This window comes from Girardinichthys multiradiatus, chromosome 18 (assembly GCF_021462225.1).
Source record: "Girardinichthys multiradiatus isolate DD_20200921_A chromosome 18, DD_fGirMul_XY1, whole genome shotgun sequence".
NCBI classification, from domain to species: domain Eukaryota; kingdom Metazoa; phylum Chordata; class Actinopteri; order Cyprinodontiformes; family Goodeidae; genus Girardinichthys; species Girardinichthys multiradiatus.
Window position 1 is genome coordinate 28,676,124 of NC_061810.1, and position 24,203 is coordinate 28,700,326.

At 39.9% G+C, this 24,203-nt stretch overlaps 1 protein-coding gene across 3 annotated transcripts in view; it reads right to left on the minus strand.

Annotated features, from left to right (window-relative positions):
* The window catches only part of rsrc1 (arginine/serine-rich coiled-coil 1), a 202,031-nt gene that overhangs the window by 85,977 nt on the left and 91,851 nt on the right, over positions 1-24,203 (minus strand). For all 3 annotated transcript variants that reach the window (XM_047391940.1, XM_047391938.1, XM_047391939.1), the window contains exon 6: positions 8,183-8,234. In XM_047391940.1, the coding sequence (XP_047247896.1) occupies positions 8,183-8,234 (52 nt within the window). The remainder of the gene's footprint in view (positions 1-8,182; positions 8,235-24,203) is intronic.

A 24,203-nucleotide genomic window follows, 5' to 3' on the forward strand; every position in this document is an offset into this window, starting at 1 on the left:
AACTGAGACAACACAGAATGCCAATAGCTAGATCTCATTCTCTGTGTCAATCAACACTTATTCTGATAAAAACAAAGAGTGACAGCCTCCTAAATGTGGGCGAATTGGCCCTTTAGTTCCAGAGGGGGTAAGGTGACACCCTCCATGTATGTGGTCTGTTCAGCTCACATCTGTCAGGCCCCTGGGGCCGGTGGGATGAAAAGCGGGAAGAAGAAGCAACGACGAAGACGAAGGAAAGAAGCAGAGAGCTTGAGAGAAAGGGTGTGTCTGTGTGTGCAGGACCCCTACAGAGACAGAAAAGCCTAATACCCTGTATTTACTGTGGAAGTATTAGTCCTAAAGGGTGATGCTGTTACGCTAAGCTAATCAGGCACCACTCTGCTCCTTCATGCCTGTCCCTCAGTAAAGAGCACAAATAAACAGACCACAATATTAGAGATATGCATAGAACAACAGCAGAGACAGACATGTGACATGTGCTCAAAAGCTGAGATCTTGCAGATTAACATCCTACATATGATTAAAATTGCTGTTTTGGTTTGTTTAACACCATCAATAACTGCCATTTTCGACTTGTCAATTGTAGTTTTCAATGTCAGATCCTATAAAAGTTCCAGGACAGCTAAATATATCAACACAAAATCAACACATTCTGCATTGTTCTCTTTCTTGCAAGGGCTGCTTTCAAAGTGTTTCATAAATATTTAAAAATATAAGAAATATTTCATATAAAAGCCTTCTTAAATAAAGAATTATGTTTGAAGTTTGACTTCATTATGACTAATTTGATTTAGGGAACTATTATTACATCTCCCAGTAGAAATATGAAAAGACCTGCTGTGCGACACAATATTATTACAGAAAAGAGATTCAAACTGGATTTAAACCTCCAAATCTTTTGACCATCATGGATCTCTCTGCACCTTTACCTTACAAACACTCACAAATACAGGATATACAGTGCCTTGCAAAAGCATTTATGCGTTGTGAGTTTTTTCAACTTTTGTCCCATTAGTCTCAAGCTATGAAGAGGAACACAGAAACTATTTGGAGGCAAGTTCTCTGATCAGATAAGACTAACATGGAACTTCTCAGCCAACATTCAATATGGTATGTGTGGCAGAAAACTAACAAGGCTTGTTACTATGAACACAACATGGCCACTGTGAAACATGGTAGTGGCAGCATCATGCAGTGGGGATGCCATTCTTCAGCAGGGACAGGGAAGCCAGTCAGGGCAATCCTAACCGGGGACAGAGGTTCTAATTCGCAAAACTGTGTCTCGTTTTCTTTTACCTCACCATTATGATCTTCATTCTGTTGGTCAATAACATAAAATCAAAATCAAAAATGCAGTTTCATATTTGTGACCTGGCTGTGAGTCGTCCTGTGGGGGAATTCATGTTGGGGTTCATGGTGGGTGTGGGGCTTATGGAGTTGAGATTGTAATTCATTGGGGGTTGAGACTGTTTGGACCTGGGACAGCTCTGGTTGGCGGGCTTGTTTGGAGCAGGTAAACCCCCCCCTTTGTTCGTGGACCCCTCTACAGATGGGAACGGGGGTCGTTGAGGGCTGGGGTTGCAGCGGGGGGTTGGGTCTGGGCCGGGGTTGTTTGGGTTTGAGCGCTGCCGGCACCGGCACTAGTCTGGGCTAATGCTGGAGCGGTCTGCCTATCTCCATCCAGGAAGGAAGGGGACCACCTTCTGGGTCCGGAAGCTGGTTGCCCCTCTGAGGTATCGGTACTTGGACCTGGGAGTATAGAGTATGTATGGGAATTGCGTGTAAGTGTACGACGTCTATTGTTGTGTGTCTTTACGTTGAGTGTGTGGGTGTTTTTACGTGTAGACATGAGGGTGGGAATGTGTGATTGTGGCTGTGTGTGCCTGTTTTTGTGTCAGGTTGGGTCTTGGGCTGCTCCCTCTCCTGGATCAGCTTAGGCCCCTCATCAAATGTGGGGTCTATTTCCTCCCCACCACATTCCCTGCCCTTGGCTGGTGTCTCTGCCTGTTGGTGTATTGGTGGTTCTCAGTGTTCGGGGCTGGGTGCTTTGGTGTGTACCGGCTCGCTCCCGGTGGCTGCTTGTCGGGGTCTAGGCCCCCAGCTCTGTCGGGCCTCTGCTTGGCGGTTGATGTGCCCTGGGCTCTTGGGTCTCTGGGTCCATGGATTGAACTGCTCCAGGGTAGACAGCTGCCGGCTGGCCCTGCAGCTTCCTGGGGCTACTACACAGTGGATGCTGGGTGGTTCCCCTGGGAGTCTCCTCTGCTCTCCTCTGGGGGAGTTGCAGTAGTCCTGGTGGTGGTCCTTCTGGGGTTACCGTGCTCTGGGTGGCCTTTGGATGTCTGTGGTTTAGATCTCCTCGGTGTCTCTCTCGGGTCCAGAGGGGCAGGTCTGTGGCTCTTCGCACTCGCTATTGCATTTTATGGAGAAACCTTATTTACACAAGCACGTTCACACTTACACTAACAGGTGTTGGGAGTCAGGTGTTAACAGATACACTGATGTTCTATATTGAGCCGGAGGTACCACCAAATACATCTTGCATTCATTAGTACTGTGCACTTTACGGTAACAATGCTGTTGTTATACATGTTTCTGTAGGTATAAAGGCAGTCTTCTACAGTGTTATCTTGTATTCTCCTCAGCCTTCTTTCTCTCATCTATTCTTTTCTTCTCTTCTCTTCCTTTTTGCCTTACCTCTCTCTCCTTGTTGCTTCTCTTTTTTCCTTTTCGTTTCCATTGCAATTGAAATGATCCCAAAGCAGTTTCTAATAAAGTTTCTTTTATAAGTGTGAAGCGGAGCATTATAAAAGTAAATCTGTTGGGCTTCTTAATGGCTCTCAGACAACAATTCTGGGGTGTCAATTCTGAGTGCTACTCTGCCTGACAGGACACAAAAAAAAGCAGTTTCAGGGGTGTAGATACTACAGAGGTGCAGGTTTAACCATGTAGTTTAGGTTAAACTGCAACCCAGCATTTAGTAATGAAACATTAACAAATTAAAGACTGAGAATCAAATAAGAACTTTCTTCCTACCAAATCCAGCAAGGTGTCAAACCAAAAAAGGGAAAATTAATTCAGACCAGTGTGGCCCTTCCAAGTTCAAGCCTCTGATGAGATCTTAAGCATTGTTTGTTTTTCTGCTGTCAAAGGTTCAAATAGGGAGAAGGAGAAGGTTTTGATGACCTCCGGCCCTTGGGTCCTAAGTGGGTGTTCTGCAAACACTCCCTATTGATATGTGAATAAGTAGAAGCCCGCTACCGTGCAAAGTACTTATGCTCATTTGAGTGGAAATGGACATTGCTGTGAAAAGAGCAAAGTCCCAAACAAGTGGCTGAAAAGGAAAGGGCACAATATGAAAAGTGAAAGTGTCATGGTTGCTGTGTGTGTGCACGAAACTATGTATGAATGAAAAATCACTCCTTTTGTGAACGTTATGCAGAGAACCTGCAGCGGCTGTAAACGTATGTGAGAGTTCAGTAGACGATGATGTAAAAATACACAGCAAATACAATGAGAAATAAAAGGCAGGGGAAGAAAAAGTGAACACCCTCTGCACTGCAGTGAACACCTGTGCAGAAGGTTTCCTTATGATGTGAAAACCAAAATGTGATACAAAAATCACAAAAAAAGAGCAGGTCATGAAATATCAGACATTGCAGCTAGATAAGCAATGATTATCAGTCATCTCTATTTATAAATATACAGGGTTTACAACCAATGATAATCATAATTATTGCTACTTAAAGCTAACTGTCATCCCCTGTTCTGCATTGTGTTGCCCAACAGCCACAAAGTTCAAGATTTTCAGTTATTTTTAAAAAAATGTAAAAAATGTGGCATGCATTCAGACCGCTGAGTCAATACTTTGTAGAACCACCAAGTGTTTTGGGCTAGCTGTCTACCGGTTTGGCACATCTAGGGAATGAAATCTTTGCTGATTCTTCTTTGCAGAATAGATGAAGCTTCGTCAATCTTGGAACAGCACATTTTAGGTCTTACCAAAGAGTCTTATTTGCATCATGTTTATGGTTGTTGTGGTGCTGAAGGTGAACCTCCACCCTAGTCTCAAGTCTTTTGCAAGCTCTAACAGGTTTTTCTACAAAACCACCCTGTTCCAGTTCTGTTCATCTTCTCATCAAGTCTTATCCCCTTCCCTGTTCTTGACAAAGAAAGGCATAACCCAAGCATGATGCTGCCACCACCATGTTTCACTGTGGGGATGGTGAGTATGGGCTGATGTATAGTTTTTTTACTAATCAGGTGACTTCAAAAAGGCAATTGATTGCACTCAATTTTATTAAAGGGCAGTAGAGTAAAGGGAGCTGAATAAAAATGCATGCTATATTTTTAGATTTTTATTTGTGGAATATTTTGAAAACCCATCTCTTTACTTTCACTTTCAAATTACTGCTTTGTGTTTTTCTGTCACTTAAAATACACAGAACAGAAGTTGTAACATGACAAAATGTGGAGAAGTTTAAGGGCTATAAATACTTTTGCAAAACCTTTGTAAAACTACAAAGCAATATAACAACCTATATGCTACAAGTAATTATAATGTAGTATTTATGAAAATCTGGAGTTCTATGTGTGTGTTTATATGTGATATGTAGGCCAGGCAGGAAGTGACCCATAAACATATCCATCCAGCTCTTTCATTGGGGGCCAGTGCTGCTCTCCTCATCCTTCTCCACACACACACACACACACACACACACACACACACACACACACACACACACACACACACACACACACACACACACACACACACACACACACGCCCATCGAAGGCCCCCAGTGAGCGCTAAGCAGGCCAACGGGCCAGCCGAGGGGGCTCATTACAGGTTCACAGAGCCCCCCAACACAAAAGGCCTGAGCCGCTTTAGCCATGGGATGATCTGCTCTCTACTGACTAGAGAGAGTCCATAGACGGACAAAAGAAGGGAGAGGAGGAGGAGGGGAAGAGGTAGAAGAGAGCGGAGGAGAGGATGGAGAGGAGAGCCGCAGGCTTTAAGGATGTCAGGAGACCCCGAGAGAGAAAGCCTGGCGGGCACTCAGAGAGGAACGGAGGGAAGGAGGAGGAGGAAGCTTAAGCTCCACGGCTACGTCAGGACATTAACATTCACACAACCTTCCAACATCTGCTGCTTCCATCCTGCCCTCCATCCCTATCTCCCTCTGCCCACTAACAACTCTGGAACAAAGACAAGAGGATGGAAAGTGAGTTGAGACACAGAGGAGGGACAAATCAAATAAAGTCACTAAGAAAGAAGTGTAGCCAAAGAAATGTGTATCTGACTGCAAGATACGTAACAGCTGTTGGTTCACCTAAGCATTAATAATAATTATGAAAAAAAATAAAGAATGTTCAAAGCAAGAATATGAAGCAGAGGCCTTAAAACAAGCAGGGATTCCCTGATCAGGAATTTCCTGGCTGATGCCGATTACCCGTATTCTTTGAGGTCTGATCTGATTTCGACCGATTTTTTTATTCTGAGGATGATAACACTAAAAACAAGTGCTGCAGGTTCTTTGATAAACATAGTAAAGAAAATAAAGGCATTACAAAATAATCCCGATATTTATCCAAAGCCTTTATGGCATTTATTAAACTCAAAAAAGAGATGCTGACCAGCAGGTCAAACTTTGATTCTGGTCATATTCTGGTCACATTCTCTGGTCATATTCTAATCTCTGGTTGACTGATTGGTGCATCTCTAAAGACAATGTAGAGTACTTTTTCTAAACTGCTTTACTGTTCAAACCTGCTGCTAAATCATTTAGACCTGATGCAGATTCAGCTCTCTGTTCCAGGGACAATCTTTGACTGGGCCACAGACCTGTTATTTGGGAGCCCCCATGAGAGATAGAGAGGAATCAAAAACACACCCAGTGTATTAAACCCTCTCCTCTCACCCCCCCCGAGTCTGCTTCTGCAACTGTCTGGCCCAAAGCACTCAAAGCCAGGAGGGTTTAACGCCATTAGCAGAACATAAGCAGCAAGGTGGGACAGGAAGGTTGGGGCATTTCACATACCTAAGAATACATACTGAATCAAGGTCAAGCATTCCTCTTAAACTTGACTGCAACGCAGAAATTAGGTTGTTCCCACTTAAAACAAAACTCTTATAACCACATGTAAACTATGTTGAGTAAATTTAAAGTATGATGAAGTACATAATATATGCCTCACAAAGCTCAATTCAGCAAAATCAGATCAAGGGATGGCAGTGTTGTTCTTTGGCCTCCACTGCTGCTGAACAAGTCTTAAGTGAGGTGCGTATGTAGCTGGCGGGTGCTTTATAGATGATGTATAGATGCCTGGTCCTTTCATATATTTCCTGTGGTGAAATTAGAGCCCTGTTCTGAAGTGCTCTGTGTATGTGTGTGTGTATGACTGTAAACATGAAGACATCTTTCTCCACAGTCAATCTCTGCCTGTCACATCTGGCTCGCAACTCTACCCCTCGAATACACACTGGAATATATACACCGTGTGCATGGTGACATCTATGACTTATGTACTGAGAGGAGCGTTTGAAATTAAGCTGCAGTGAATATGGGCCCAGGAGCGGTCAGAGTGGAGGGAGTGCGTGCCTATGCAGTTGTCTGAGTCTGTGTGAGTTCAAGATAGCTGTAATATGTGTGAGGAGAGGACTGTAGGTCTGTGTGTGGGAAAAAGACAATGGAACCCGGCCAGGCCCATAGCAAATGTGATTTGCGATAAAATGTCAGAAAACAGCAGACATGTCTTCATATTTATTCAGCTTTATTTATCCTCAACTCTTACATGATTTTACAATTGAATTTGTGTTCCAGCTAGTATATTGTGTATCCTGGCAAAAGTATTTATATCCCTTGTACGTTTTCAGTTGTTACAACTCCAAATTTCAACTTTGCTTATATGGATTTTATGGGAACCTCCAAAGATCTGGCCTTCCATCTAAAGTGACAGCCCAAGCAAATAGAGAAACAATTAGAAAGTCAGCCAACAGACTGTTCGTAACTCTAGAGGAGCTGCAGAAATCAACAGCTTTGATGGGAGAACCTGTTGACAGGACAACTATTAGTTGTGCACTCAACAAGTCAGGTATAAGAAGTCCTGTTTGCATTTTGCCACGAGCCATGTAAGGAAAACAGCAAACATGTGGAAGAAGGTGCTCTGGTCAGGTGAGACTAAAATTGAACTTACTGGCTAAAATGCTGTGTGTGTCGAAAAAAACTAACCCTACGCATCACCTTGAACGTAGCATCCCTATTATGAAACGTGATGCTGGCAGCATCATGATGTGGGGATGCTTTTCTACATCAGGGACAAAGACGTTGGTCAGTGTTGATGGGAATATGGATTAAGCAAAATTCAGGTCAATCCTGAAAGAAAATCAGGCAGAACCAGCTAAACACTAAGCAAACAGCAAGAGCTACACTGGAATGGTTAAGATCAAAGCAAAGTCATGTGTTAGAATGGCTCAGTCAAAGTCTAGTCCTAAGAATCTGTGACCTGAAAATCTGTGTCCACAGACACTTACCCTCCAATCTGACTGAACTTGAGATGATTTGGAAAGAACACTGGGCAACAATGTCAGTCTCTGGATGTGTAATTATATCAAAAAGTGGTTCTAAAACATGGAGGAGTTGAATACAAATGCATGCCACACGTTTCAGATTTTTACATTAAAATCATGTATCATCTCAACTTTCTCATCATTATGCACTACTTGGTGTTGATAAATAACATAAAACCCCAATAAAAATAATAGAGCTGATGATTTTAACATGACAAAATGTAGAAAACTCCAAGAGGTTTGAATAGATTGCAAAGTGCTGCAGATTTGACCAGACAAAATACAAGTCAATCCTCCGTACTTGCAGACTATGTACTGTCAACATGAGCGCAAGATTTTAAATCAAACATCAGCAAATTCAGCACAAATGTATTGCCATAGTGTGGACCCCTGTAAATGGACATGATTATTTTTTTGACTCAAAGCAGGGACCACTGAATTACCTTTTGAGATATCACCAATCATCAAACAATTATTAGAAATTATGAACTCCTAATGTTGTTCTCGCAGTTTAACAATACTTTTTTAAAGATCTCTTGGGTCAAAAAGGTCATTCTGTACACAATAATCAATTTAACTATGAAAGAGGAAAAGCATGAATATTATGCACTTACCTACTGCCTGCAAGACCAAATGCATTCGGACTTTAGCCTGCTCTGCTGGAGTCTGAAGGGAAGTGACAAACACAGTTTTTTTGGTCATATGTTGTCAGGAGGTACGTCAAGTTTGTTCAAGGAAAAAAAACAAACAGAACAACACCTGACTTTTATTTTCAATGAGCTTGAAGAGCCACAATGAAATGTAATAGGCATAAAACACTTCAAAGTTGAAATCAAGTGGATTTAAGAACCAAGCATTTGCATGAGGAGATTTTAAATCAATTACATCATGATATTGATATGCAGCAGCCTGACTATTCATTACTGAATTAATAATGTTTAAACTCATTTTGTTCTACTTAGAGTTGGTGTTGCAGACTAATTGTGTGGTAAAACAGAGAGGACGTTCCAAACCACAGTATTCTTCATTTTCTGAAAGAAATCAACACTGCCCCGGAAGCTGAACTAAAAGGAATCATGCACCATAATATACTTGCTCTTAATTTTTTTCCCCATCTCATGCTCTTTTCAATCTAGTATGGTTTCTGCAGCAGGCTCATTGCAGTCTACTTTGTCATCTGTGTTGTGCCTGGTTCTGTGGTCACCAATATTGGAAATAAGGTGATGGATAACATTCCCAAAAAGGAAAAAAAGCTATTAAAGGAGTTTGCACACCCTTAAACTAGTGGTACTTTGTTGAAAAACCTTTTGATTCAATTTCAGTATTCAGTCTTCTTCACTAGGAATCTATCAGCATCTTTACTTGGCATTATGTGCCCACTCTTCCTTGCAAATGTTCTCCAAATCTATGAGACTGTGAAGGCATCCCTTGTCCACAGTCCACTTCAGGATACTAAAAATTTTTTGTCAGATTGATTTCTTGACTCAAGCTCAGCCATTACAAAACTTTGATTTTCTTCTGTTGAAGTCATTCCTTTGCTGATAATGACATCTTCTTGAACTGTGATGCCGGATAATGAAAACTTCTTAGCAGACACCTGAAATATATGGTTCAAAGCTGACTGAGAACTGAAGCTGATCATAATTTCATTCAACTGATAAAAAGCCCTTATTTCATCTGAAGATGAGGAACCACAGGGCATAATGTTGCCACCACTATGTTACACTGTGGGCATCATGTTCTTTTAGTAACATACAGCGTTGTTTTCATGCCAAACACACTTCTTGGAACAATGTCTTGAATGTTGAAATCTGCTTAAATCAGACAATAACAACTCCTCCAATGAGGTCTTGTGAGATTGCAGCCATTCCTAGGTGTTCTATACTGAAAGTAAAGGCTTCAATCTTTTAATCCTACTACTTAGTCCAGACATATGGAGAACACAACAGACTCTTTTCACATGTAGAAAACAAACAGATGCTCCTGTGTTGCTTGACAGCCTTCCTGGTCAGCTTTGAAATTTTACTTTCATCAATTTTGGAGAAACACAGGTTGAAAAATGTCGGTGTTGTCTTATATTTTCTCCAATTACCGATGACTGTCCTTACAAAACCCTTTTCCTGACTGATACCTTTGTACAATATGATTTTCCTTTAAATCCTTTATAACCTCTTTAAAAACTATGGCTTTAGCTAAAGGACACAGTTAATTAAATGTCAAGAAAATACTTCTAGGAGAGCTTAACTTTATTTCAGTTTAATCAGATTCACCCTAATTTTTGGCCTGTGTGAACTAAAGTAGTCTGAAACTGAATTTACAAAGTGTTGGTATGAGGATGAGCACACGTATACAACCAGGTTATTGCAGCTTTTTTTTTATTTTTAACATTTTACCACAAATTGATTTGTAAATTTTTCAGGTGGAAGATATAGAAAATAAAATTTTCCACATCTGAAGTGGAAAAAGTTTTAAACATATTACTTCAATCTATAGAGGCGACTGCAGCTCAGTGGGAAGCGTAGTCGTCTTGCAATGTGAAAGTTGTGGGTTCGATTCTAGCTTCCTCCTGTCACACATGTGGATGTGCCCCTGGGCAAGGCACTTAATCTCAGGTTGCCTATTGATCTGTGTATTGGTGTATGAATGTGCGTGTTTGTAAGTGTGAATGTGGCTCTAGTGTAAAGTAATTTGAGTGGTTGGTATGACTGAATAAGCTCCATGTAAATTCAGTTTATTTACCATTTAACAAATGTATTTACGTTAAAAACCTGGCATTTCACTAGGGGTGTGAACATTTTTCTAACTTCTAAGTTAATTTACTTTTCGGAGTAAATCAGAGCAAAAGTCGAAAGAACAATCAGCTCATTTACTTTGCTGCGCCGCCGCCTGAGATCACACAGCGCAGGACAGATGCCATACTTACACAACTTCATATGTCTAATCTTGTGATAAAACAGCTGTGTCCCTTAGGCTAAAATAAATTTCACCCATGATAATCTTTAACTGGCACTATTAGAGCGAATGTACCCGTAAAACATTCTCATAGAGCACCCAGGGACAATTTCGGCGAGTTACTAACCCTGTCATCAGTGGGGAGAAAAAAGAAATAAAAAACCTTGCTGTTGAAAAATAAAAAGAAAGCAACAACTCTGACACACCAGGGAGAATCAATGAAAAAGAGATAAAGAGAAATTTACAGACAAAGGACGAGAGCGAGAGAAGTGAGAGGGGAAGAGAGAAAACAAAAGCTGCTGTAACAAGTCTTTGGAGAGTTGGATAAGAGGGCACAGAGAGCACATTTTACAGAGATCACAGCAAGAGGCTCAACATATTCCCCTTCCTGTCGTGTGCGTGCATGCTCGTGTGTGCACGGGAAACATTTAGCGGGAGTGAACAGGGGAGGGCCCTGCGCTCTGACAGCTGTATTGGGAGGCGCAGCTCTTTTTCCTGACATGCCCTCTCAAAAAGGGGCTCGCTATAATTTCAATATCATTGCTATTAGATTTGTGGGTCCTAATTGTCAAGAAAGAATGATGGCTACGACAGAGCTATAAAAAGGCAGCAGATTGCTCTTGGAAGGTTTCGTGGAGCTGCCGGGGCACAGCGGCCCTTGTTACCATGCAGCAACGGAGACTGCGTGTAGGATTAGAGAGAAATTAAATGCTAATGGGGATGGGATCTGAATCTGCTGCCTGGGAGCATCATTTAGACGACAAGGCCGGGGCGTCGCTGACAGGCAGCGCTTACTCCCTCCTCCGCCTCCTCCTTCTCACCCAGCTATTCCTCGCACTGTTCCATATTCTGACTCCCCACCCCACCAGCAGCAGAAAAATCTGAGTTATCAAACAGTAAACTTGTCATTTTCTAAAAACGTCACTTTTCGGTGGCAGTCGGGGGAAATATAATGGCCCGCTTTAATGCAGGGATGTCAGGGTGCTGTTTCCTAGATGGAACACGCATCAAGGCGCCGTGCAGACGCACATAATGCAAGTTTGTGGTGGCATGTAATGCAGGGTAGCACACATGCAATGGCACCGCATGACAACCTAATTTAAAAATTACTATTATGCCTTAAAAAATAGCAGAACATTTGCTTAAATGATATCAGCTTCCATGACAAACTAATCAGATTATATTTTTTAGCATCTTTGGAGCTATTTCACTTGTTTACAGCAAATAAGGGGGATTACAGGCAACAGAATTAAAGCACTCCACTGGATTCAAACCCACTGCTCGAGCTTAGAATACTAAACAATTACAATGACACACAACTCAGTCACGCTACAGTCACCTTAAGCAATAACACTACAAATAAATACGTCAGAATCATTTTAGTTACAGTTTATTACCATGCACACCCAGTAATTATATTAGCATTTGTTTACACAGGCCTTGAGGTATATGTAAGTCCATGCTTTGTAAACACACACACAGAAAGCAAGCTCCTGCCAGTTCTTAAAGGAGTAACTAAACAGTAAATCCCATCAGTGGTGCTATTTTGGACTGTCAGAATTGGACTCCCAAAGGGATATCTCCAAAGGCTTTTGCTGGTACCAAGTCTCAGTCTGACCCTTCATTAATCAATGCAACGTATAGGTTGGAAAACGTAGTAGTTTTAAAGTGCTGTGAATTAACACTGCATGTTATCAGTATTACATGATGTACATTCAGTGTTGTCTTAGCTCCCCCTTAACAAAAAATAGTTTTAAGTTCAGTTCTCCTGGGTTAAAATAAATAAATTCATGTTCACAGTTCAAACCACCTAAACATTTTGATCTAAGTTAAAAGCTTCAACAGGAGCTCGTTCTTTCTCATTCATCGTAAATGTATTTATATATCTGTCTTAATATTTATATATATGTATATATATATATATATATATATATATATATATATATACATATATATATATATCTCTATAAATTAGGGGCGTTTTCTGATTGGAGTTTTCTGGCTGATCATGATTACCGATTTAAAAAGCCTCACCTGCCGATTCTGGCCTATACCGATTTCTTTTAATAACCTGTTATGGAGTCCCATTATACCTTTGAAGCTCCAATCTTATTTTATTCAAAAACATTGAACAACACACATAAAACAATACAAACCTGTTTCAACTCCAAGTGAGGCAGTGCTTTTTTTCACATTTTAAAAAGAAACAAAACTTGCACAAAAGGTAAGACAAGTAGATAAGATTGGTGGATAAGATCGGGTTCACATGTAAGTATCGGCTGATCACCAATCTTCCAAAATAAAGGAATTCAGGGCCGATCAATCAGTGCACCTCAGCACATATATGCAAATATATATATATATATATATATATATATAGAGAGAGACTAATAAAAAATTGTATATGCAACTATAGAGGACCTAAGCAGCCATAACATTACAGATTTTTGCTTCCTATACAGTACTGTTTCCGGTTAATTCACATAAATACTTTCTCTGCGCACAGTTCATTAGAAAACAATGAAGACGTTAGTGACTGAACTCTCCAGACACAGATTTGTGCACCTCCCACAGGGAGGAAGGCATCTGAAGTGGCATCCCACCTCAATTAGGACTGTGCCATTTCAGTGTACACAAACAAACACGAAGCGCACGGAGAAGATGTTCTGGGTGTGCTTCTGTTTAGACAGAAATTTTGAATTGAATGAGGATCATTTTCCTTGCAGCTGCTTTTGACTATGATGCTTTGTGGTAAAGAGGGAACGAGTACAAAATGGAACGGCGGATAAATCAGAGCTTAGTTGCTCATTTAGAGGAAATTATAAGGAAAGAAAGAAAGAACTAAAACAGACATTACAGAGAAAAAAGGTTAATACATTCTTTTATTGAATGGGGTTACATTACAGAGCAATTCATGCAGTAAATGGACTTCATTTATGTACTGCAGTGCTGTTAACCAGTGAAAAGGATGACGTGCTTTGCAATAACTCTAACTGATATAGTGTGTAGTGCTTCCAAACGCTGTTTGTTCCTCTTTGATTTTTTTTTTTTTTTTTTCTAAACGCCAGCATTTTTCTTCTCCTTTGTTCCTAATGAGGAGATGGCGTACACGGCCACCAAGAGGAAAACTGCTGCACCCAGCATCTTCTTTTCTTTTTCTCTCACTTTTGGTTAAAAGTCTCGAAATTTCTCGTCGAGGCCGACAGCATCACCCCAGTAATGAGAGCAGTAGAACAGAAAGCTGCTTTCTGTAAATGTCTATTTTAAACTGCATTAAACAACATAGGTAAATGATCCCAAAAAAGAATAAAAAAGGGGGGCTCAGATGAGCTCTATATGTTACTGTTGATAATGTGATGATGATAGAGCTTAAACTACTGCTTAAAATTTGCGTCTTGTTCATAGTTAGAAGTTGATTTGGGGGATTTTCATCTGGATCTTAGTATTGCTGCTAAGGGCAGTGGTTGAATAAAACTTTGATGTAATCTATTGCTTTCCTCAGCTTTTTTGTTAACCTGTAATTTACTGAAGCTCATTGCATTAAACTACATTGATATTGGATTGAATTTGACTCTACACCCTGATTCGGACTTCAGACACAGAAAGCAGGTTAAACTGGAGAGTGAGTGATGTTAAACTGGCCCTGCTTCAGTCTTCCTACACATTTTCCAAAGCAAAATTTAAAAACTTTCCATACTCAAAGTTTTTTCTACTTTGGCAGACATTTTTTGTAGGTCTACATTACAGCTGCACAATATTTTGGATCACAATAGTCATCACAATTTTAATTTGAGCAAAATCGAAAATGCAAAAGACCATCTGGTTGCAATATTTGGTAAGCTATACAATTTCAAGTGACACAACTCTGCTTTTTATTAATATCTCTCCCCACCTGGAGGGACTTTCACGGTTGTAGATCTTAGTGACCAAGATCCTAAAGTTATGGGACAGTTGTGGGGGGACATTGTGATGAGAAAAAGGGAAGGGTAGTGAAGTAAAGGTGGCTAAATTTATAATTATATTGCAATTTAGCAATATTGTCAATATTGTGACCAAAATATTCAGCAATACTACACAGTGTTGTCTTTCGCTGATATCATGCAGCCATAGTCTAAGTACAAATGTTTGCAATGAATTTATGAGCCAAATACCTTTAATCTATATAGCACCAACTCACAAAGGATTTTAAGTCAAGTCACTTTATTTGTCAAACAAGTTCAACTCATTTGAAGACACATCTTCAAATCAATCCAATCGTATAATCAGATCTCTGTTTTCAAGTTTTTGCAAGCTACAAAAACCAGAGACCAATAGAAATATAGATACAAATATATTTCCAGAGTCTTTTTTTTTTTCTTGATGAAGCCAGATCTGGAAAATACTCCCCACACTTTTCCAGACCAGTGGGGAACCTTTCACTGGCCTTTAGCCAGTGAAAATAAACTGAATAGACTTAAACTAAAACTGGAGTTAAAATAAGCTCATCAGCTGAAAACAATGGACATTTCATACAAGGCCAGCTTCATTTTTTGTTTTATGACTAAAATGCTGATGCCTTTAAAAACTACAGAAGTAGGAATTCAGGAGAGCAGCTGATTGGCTTGTGGCTTTCAGAGTTAGGGTCTCACACTAACCTCTCCCTTGGTCTCAGACATCATTCTTATAAAAAAATAAACTGGAGTCACTTTTCTTAACTTTCTTGAAAGAAACACGTTGTTTTGATGGTGCTGTCACTTAATTTCACTGACATTTTTCTGTAAAAAAAAATCAGGGTGCAAATACTTTTTATAAGTGCTATGTAGAAAAGTGACAATAAGTGTTAAAAGGGTCAACAGCAGAGTTCATATCCAATCAGAACATTACACAATTTGATTGATGCACATATTCACGCATTTAGGGCCAAGTCTTACCATCAGCTCTATAGTCCTTCTATTTCATTATCAAAGCTTAAAGGAAGATTGCTAAAAAAATCTGAAAATAAATGTCCTGCCTCAGAAGTATCTACCACTATTTGATTTTTACTGCCAGCTAGCACTTGCCTTACAAATGACAGGACGTCCAGCATGCTCCCCGAAAGCCCTCCAGCTTGCTCAGTTACCTAATCACAGCGATGACAGACACGCTGAGACACGCTTAGCCGAGCTAAGTGCCCAGTGTCTGTTCCATTACTCAAAAATAAACACGTCCCATTAGAAAAATAAATTATCCTCATTCTGCTTTGTAAAGACAATGCAATCCTGTGTATAATGAGCATGCCGGAAATTTAATCTATTTGTAGTCTTGTTCTGGTAAACCAGAAGATTATTATCACCAATATTACCACTGAGGCTGAGGCCAGAAAGGCAAAGCAAAGTGTGGTTGCTCAGTTTATAACTGGAGGACACAAAGAAAGGAAGAGCAAGGTCAAACAGGACGTTTCTGCTGAATGTGGGGTCAGATTGACTACGTCGGAGCATATTAGGGCCATTGTGGATAAAAGAAAAAAAATTATGTGGCCACCGAGGAGCACGTTTCCGCCAAAACACAAACTTTTGGAATTAATTTCACATATTTACAAGAAAAAACTTGGACATGAAAATAAGAATACTCTTTGATGATTAAAGGCATAAATTCAAGATAAAAAAAACTCTTGACGTTATAAAATCTGAACTTTACTAAGACTATAAAGTCAGACATTTGCGACAACAAATGCCAGATGTCCTCCTGGATTGACGGGCTCTTTTCCTGTATATGAACGACATCTCCCGGGTGAAGACTCGCCATGAACACCTCAGATGGGATCCAGAATACACGCCTGAGACGGTGAGGGAGAAGCTGCAACATGGCTGCACAGAGTCTGCAACCGGGAGAAGTCATTCTGATACAGGAATAGAGCCCAGATGTACCACTTACATTTGGAAAATATCAAGATGTTCATCTCCAAAATATAACACTTAAAACTTTGACAACGTCTGGCATTTCTTGTAGCAAATGTCTGACATTACAATCCCAGAAAATTTTAAAGAAATTTATTAGCTTTTTTTACTTACAAATTTCTGACTTTATGCCAGAGAATATCCTAGTTTGAATATTGTAAACGTTATGCCTTTAATTAAGGAAAAGAAAATCTTACAAATTTATGACTTTTGATTTCTGAGAATTTCCAAGTTTTTTTCTTGTAAATATGTGAAATTGATCCAGAAACTGAGATTTTTGGCAGAAATTTACTCCTCCATGGTCACATCATTTTGTTTTTCTTTGATCTCCAATGGCCCTAATACACCATGGTATTGGACGACTGTCTCACTAAGTGATTTATTTTCTTATTAACGTTTGGCAAACAGGAAAGAAAAGGAACAAACCATGAAATTGTGCCAAATACCTCACTGTCAAGAGCAGTTTGTCCCTCACATAATCTGCTCACTCGTTTGTTTTTCGCTAATCTTTCTGTCAATCTGTGATAATGATCTTCAGTCCACGTCGGTCTGCTGGCTCAGGTGAGAAATTAATAAAATCTGGGGAAGAGCGCGGGAAGACGGTGTGATGAGGGAAGCACTGCTCATCTTCTTGACTATTAGTTGCTCTTGAATCGACAGACACAAAAATCCATCATCACTCAGGCAGCTCCTAGAAGCAGCAAAAACTGTAAATTATCACTGATAATTCAGAAAGAAATTAGGTCCATTTGGAAAACAAAAAGCGCAAATTACAGTTTCCTTCTAGCAATATTAAATAGCTTATACCTACAATCAGAAGAAAAGGGTTATAAAGAAAGAGAAGCAAATGTAAAGCTGGAAAAGAAAAACTTTTAGTATTGAAGGCAAGAGAAATCAAAACGTCTGACTGAGAGTAAAAAAACTGCAGATTCTGGAGTTCTGCTGAGCTAATATTCTGTGCAACTTTACCAGAACAAATATGGGTTTCATGCTGGAGCCTACAACAGAAATGATGATGAAGATGAGCCTGAGGTTCTCTATGTTTGATTTGCTTTGTTCTGACTCTGCTTCCATTAAATTTCAATGCTAAGCTAAGGAGGTTATTGACTGGGAGGAAACGGTAACCAGTACTGCAGCACAATGTTTCAAATCATAATCGTGTCATAATTTTAATATGTGCAATATCACAATCACAAAGGGCTGCTTGGATACAATATTTGTTAAGACACGATATTTCACGTGGCATGCGTTCACACTGTGCATACCAATAATATATCTGGCGAGTTGGGTGGACTTTCACTGCCTTTTATATGTTTTTGCCTTATATAGACTTCAGTGGCTGAGATGCTAAAGCTCTAAGGGAATAGTGGGAAATTCAAGATAATGGGGAAAAAAAGACAGTAAGTAGACAAATGCGTGTTGCTTACAATCGATATCCTCAACAATAATGTCATAATTTCCTGCTTTTCCTTATATCACAAAGCACTAGTAAGCACGCCTTAAGATCTTTAGCTTTTCAACTTTGATGTTGTTACTGCTCATCTGTCTCCACCTACTGGTGACACATCGGCATTATAGCCTTTTATTTCTGTTGGTATCCCAGGGACACGTTTTCTTTTGAAACATGAAGGAAAAATACCTTCACTAATGGTTCCCTTACCTGTAGTACAAACACTTATCACAGAGGGTTTGCAGGAAAAGTGCATAAATCCTCACAGCAAGTGAAAAGGTAACAGCTAGTCTGGGAAAACTCACCTGATTTTAGCCATTTAAAACAACTCAACCTGAAAATGTTCAGAATATTGCAGAAGAAGGGACATGAAAGTAAATGCTTGGAAACCATAGTTAACCATAATTTATTAAATGGCTGGACAAATAACAACTTTGGGATATGGATTACATTTTACTCAGCTTTCCACAGCTATTCTGACCTGACTGCATGTCATTGTAGGCACAGAAATGGAGATCACTGAGCGCATGCAGTGGAGACAAACGTTAGATTTTTTACACAGTTCATATCAACTAGAAGTGTTGAACAACCTTGTGTCAGATCTGCTCTGGGGGAGGGAATGTGTCCATGTTTTATAACCATCCAAGTTAATTTCCATTAAAAATGGAAGAGGAAGACAGAGATATTCAACTGTTACAGTGATTGTGTCAGTCAAGCCAAAAATGTGCTTCGTTGTTTCAACAGAGAAGTGAATAATTGTTCTTAGAGTTCATATCATGTTTTCATTTATCGCCGTCACACAGTGCTGGTGAAAAGGCAAACTCTCTGCCTGGTTTTTCAAAACTGGAACTGGATGCAAAAGTTTGAATTCATGCTTGAATTTAACCCCCACAGGGTCAAACATATTTCTACATAAATGTATAGTTACACCCTCACCAATATCTAGTTTAATATTCCTCAGTAAGTTACAAAGGAACTACACATAGACATCAACAAGCTTCAGGCTTAATTGTGACTGGATCTTTGGTAGAGATCATTTAAATTGGTTAGTTTATTAACTTATTAATTATTATTAATCAGAGTATGGATGAGGTGACCTGTTGATGAGGTGATCATTGACCTGTTGGAATGCTCCACTGTGTCTGATTTTCCACCATCTGACCCAAACTGTCAGCCTTGGATGATGGGAAATTAGTCGGGATGTTCAAGAACTCCCCAAAAACCATCAAAGCTCAACCAAGAATAAACTAAAAACTGCTGGAACACCTGTGTAAAAATGAGCATATAATCAGGAAGGACTGAGAGGGTGCCGATCAAGAAGGAAGGCCCTGCTCCAAAATGAGTTCATGGCAGCTTAAGGACAATTTGCAACCGCCCACAAGGACAAGCTAAATTCATTCAGACTGTTATGGTCAAATGGGACTAAGATTGAGCAATTTAGTTACAATGACAAGAAGAAGGTTTGAAGGAGATGAGGCTTTCAACCTATAAAAACATTACTGTCAAGCACAGTGGTGGTAGCATCATCCTGAGGGTCTGTTATGCTGCCAAAATTGTTGGATGGCTTTGATTGCTTGGCAACTTGCTAAGGGGGATTCATCCAAATATTAGTCGGGGTGTATGTATTTATTAGTCTTAGGAATAGAAAAACTCCACAATACATTCAAACTTGTGCAACTAATCGTTGGTCTTCAAACTCACCGACGTTGTGTGCTGCATGATCAATCCTCCCTTAAAAAGTTATAGTTCAGTATTCATTCTCGGCCACGATGAGCCCATGTAAACTTTTTAACAGCAATGCAAGCCAAAAAAAAGACATACTGCGACTTTATGTACAGACAGAGGGAAACTTTAATCTGTATTTCTGACTTGGAAGACATGAAAGGATGTGTTTGAACACCCTAAAAGAGATGTTTCTTTTCACACTAGAAAAAGTCATGAAAATAAGTAAATACATTCGTAAAATGTCAGTAAAACACTCTTTACATTTGAAATCTCTCTCAAGCAACCATCTCAAGAAAAGAAAGTGCCCATCAGACGCGTCATCTGTCTATATACTGAAACATTAATCCTAATTGAGACATCTTAACCATCATTTTCTGTCAATAACCCGTTTCCAATAAACACACACACGTGCAGGCCGCCTCACCCCAACTCTCTTTATCCTGCAGTTGATATGCTCAATATTCATCTCATTATATTTTTAAAGTCTTCATCTGTTTCCATTTTCTTTTATTTGTTGAATCCCGACCGGGCTTCTTCTGCATCCCCTCGTTCTTCTCCACGCCCTCCCAAACAAACGCGCAGATATATCCCGTACCCAAAAGAGGCCAGAGGAAAATAGAGCCTTTAGAAAATGCAATATTTCTGTTTTTAATATCGAGGTCTATAAGATCAGGGCAGAGATGGGTTCCATGGCAATATGTTTATTTATATATCTTATAAGAAGGAGAAAAAAATAAAATAATCCTGCCTATCAGTGTATGTATTTGGGAGGCCAGAGCCACTGCATTGGAGCTCATCTTATATGAAAAATAATGTTGTGTATGGATATACTTTTATATATAATGGCAATATGGGATCAGGGCTCTTTTACAATGTGCCATACTTCAGGCTAGGGCTAACAGCATTTTATGACCCACCAGCAGTTCATCTTCATGTCTCAGGCAGGCAGGAGCACTGCATAATAATGTCGTTTCCTGCCCCCAAATGCTATTTCACAGGCCGGGGCTCATTTCTCAAACTTCACCACTTTTACAATTTCCTAAACTTTTATTCCCGTCATTATTACCAACAAGATTTCATTACGTATTTAGAATGTAAACAAGTCTGAGTAATGACACCTCCCCCCCCCCCCCCCCCCCCCCCCCCCCCCCCTTACTCCTCTTCCTCTACCCCTCCATCTCCCTGGATTCATTCCCATTGATGGCTCTGTTGCTATCTCGGCAGCAGACGCAAAAGTACAAACATGCACACACTGAAACGTGCACGCAAGTTTCACCCACTCTTTGCACACATACAGAAGGCGTGCATGCATGCACTCGCATAAACAAGTTGTAACGCAAAACCGCGGGTGTTTACTACCCCGCGTTCTAGTGGTTTTCCTTGCTCTGGGTGCGCGTACATGTGTGCGTTTCTGATAAAGGGGGTGGAAGGGGTTTTATACTCAACTCACATAAATCATGTAGAAGAAAAATGAGCAAATGCGCAGGCTAACTCATCTTCTCCCCATCCGGAGAAAATGAAATTCACTGGAATACCTATCAAAACTGCAATCATCCAGAGATAATATCTTCTTTGGTCTATCTGCACTTTCCGATTTAATTTCCTCCATGCCCTTGACATCTAGCGATACCATTAAGATGAAGCACATACAGTAAGGGAGTATTTCTTACGTTCTGATGTATGAGATCTCCCTGCACTTAATGTAATATCATCATTTGCAAATTAATGCAATATTTTTTTTGTTTGGTAGTGTTTATGGGGGTTTTTTTTGGAGGGGATGAGAGGATAGAAAGCGAAACAGTGATGAGGACACAAATGGAAAAAAACAAGTATTTTGTGAGAAAGGGACAAAATTGAGGTATTTTGTACGTTGTGAACCCCCTGTTCTACGCTAGAATGACATGCAATTATGTGTAGGCCTGACCCCAGTCAGAGGTCACTCAAATTACTTCATCATTTAGCCACAGTGTCAGGATGAGAAAAAAAGAGAGTTTCTCCTCTCCTCATTCAAACTGCCACCTCTCTTTTTTGCCTCTGCGTCTTCTAAACATCCGATGCTGCATCAAATCATGAAATCATTAGTGTAATAAGCATGGAAATCTGTTTGCAGATTATAACTGACCTCTCCTCCCCAAAAACCCAAAACTGACATTTCTTTTTGTAATCTTTTGAGAGCTGTTTGTCTCATTTTCACTTAACCTGGATGGCATTAAATTGACCTCCAGTAATAAAGTAAAAATCTTGACCAGGATGTTATTTTTGACCAGGACATGTCATTTAAATCCCATATTAAACAGGTTTCTAGGATGTCCTTCTTTCATCTCTGGAACATTGCCAAAATTAGAAATATCCTATCCAGGAGTGATGCTGAAAAACTAGTCCATGCATTTGTTACTTCAAGGCTGGACTATTGTAATTCTTTACTACCAGGATGTCCACAAAATGCAGTTAAAAGCCTTCAGCTGATTCAAAATACTGCAGCCAGAGTTCTGATGAAAATTAAAAAGAGAGATCATATTTCTCCTATTTTAGCTTCCCTTCATTGGCTCCCTGTTAAATCCAGAATAGAATTTAAAATTCTCCTCCTCACATATAAAGCCCTTAATGATCTAGCTCCATCATACATCAGAGATCTGATTGTTCCATATGTTCCTAACAGAGCACTTCGTTCTCAGACTGCAGGTTTACTGGAGGTTCCTAGAGTCTCTAGAAGTAGAATGGGAGGCAGATCCTTTAGTTATCAGGCTCCTCTCCTGTGGAACCAGCTCCCAGCTTTAGTCAGTGAGGCAGACACCCTGAGTGCTTTTAAGGCTAGGCTTAAAACTTTCCTTTTTGATAAAGCTTATAGTTAGAATGGCATAAGTTATCCTGAGCTATCTCTGTAGTTATGCTGCTATAGGCTTAGGCTGCTGGAGGACATAACGACCACTTTCACCCTCTTCGCTACATTCTCACACTACTCTCCAATTTTGTATTATTTGCTGTTATTTCAGCTTTTAACCTTGTTACCTCTTTTCTCTTCCTAGAAGCTACACCTGGCCTGACTCTGTGTCTACCTGTGACAACTTTCTGGAGAGGGGAATCGTCCAAGCTTCTGCTGGCAACAACTTAATGCTCACCTTCAACAGATGATCCACATGGCCCTGTCTTTCAGTGTTTAACCCTTTCTCTCTCCTAGACATGGCAATTGACTGAGCTTTTACTGTGACTAACTCTATGTGCTCTCTTTCAGACTCTAACCTTGAAAACTGGGTCAGAGTTTATCTGTTCTTTCTGTCTAGGTGAAACTAAAGGAGCTACCATCCATTAACATTTACTTTTCCTTCCCATAGAAAGGACTCCTGGATCAGTGATTCTTTGTTCTCTTTGTGTCTCTGCTCTGTTCTCTCTAACCCGTGGCAGATGGCCGCCCACACTGAGCCTGGTTCTGCTGGAGGTTTCTTCCTGTTAAAAGGGAGTTTTTCTTCTCCACTGTCGCTACATGCATGCTCAGTATGAGGGATTGCTGCAAAGTCAACGCCAGTGACTGTCCACTGTCTCTACATGCTCATCCAGGAGGAGGGAATGCTGCAAGTCTCTGACTCGATACAATCTGCTGGGTTTCCTTAGATAGAAAAACTTTTTATCCAATTTGAATAAATAACTGAATCTGACTGCACTGTTCAATGGTTAGGATTAATTGGAATGTATGTACCTGACTTTTGTGAAGTGCCTTGAGACAACATGTGTTGTGAATTGGCGCTATATAAATAAACTCAATTGAATTGAATTGGCTGGCCTGGGAATGCCTTGGGCTCCCCCTGGAGGAACTGGAGGAGGTGTCTGGAGAGAGGGACGTCTGGGCGTCTCTGTTGAGTCTGCTGCCCCCGCGACCCGGTCCCGGATAAAGCGGAAGACGACGAGTACGAGTACGAATTGAATTGAAATTTTCTATCAGAAACAAACTTCTTGGTTGAATAACTTCTTAGTTAAATTCTAGTTTATCTAAAGTGGTTGTAATGCCAAACATGTATTGAAATTTCTCTAATTTTGTGTTTTCACAAATAAAACAAATACATTTTTTTTACAAATGTCTGTTGAGTGCCGGGTTATCCACTAAAATATTTAGATTTTGGTGATCACTGATGTTTCAAACTGTCTATAATTTTAAGAGCAATGTCCTATACTGCTGTTTTTTCCTAGGTCACCCTTGTAAGTCAGATTTTAAATCTCAGTGGATGTTTCCTGGTTTAAATAAAGTAATAATAAAATCAAATTCAGGTTTGATCATTATAATTTTATACAATTTTAAACTTGAGATGACAGCAAAAGCTCTTGGAAGAAAAAAAACACATGGTGACATCACCTTTTACTGTAGCGGCGATAGAAACCTCGAAGCAGATGCTAACTCGTCATAGCAGTAATATCATCTTAACAAATTATTTTCATGTGATGGCTTCTTCATTCCTAAGTAAAGCGAGTGTTTTTGGAAGATAGCCTCATGAGCAGCAGAGGTGAAAATTCAACATTTGGTCTCACCCTCAAATTACAGAAAAATCACTGAAATACAATGAAAAGAAAGTATTTGATTAAACAATATCCATGAAACAATAA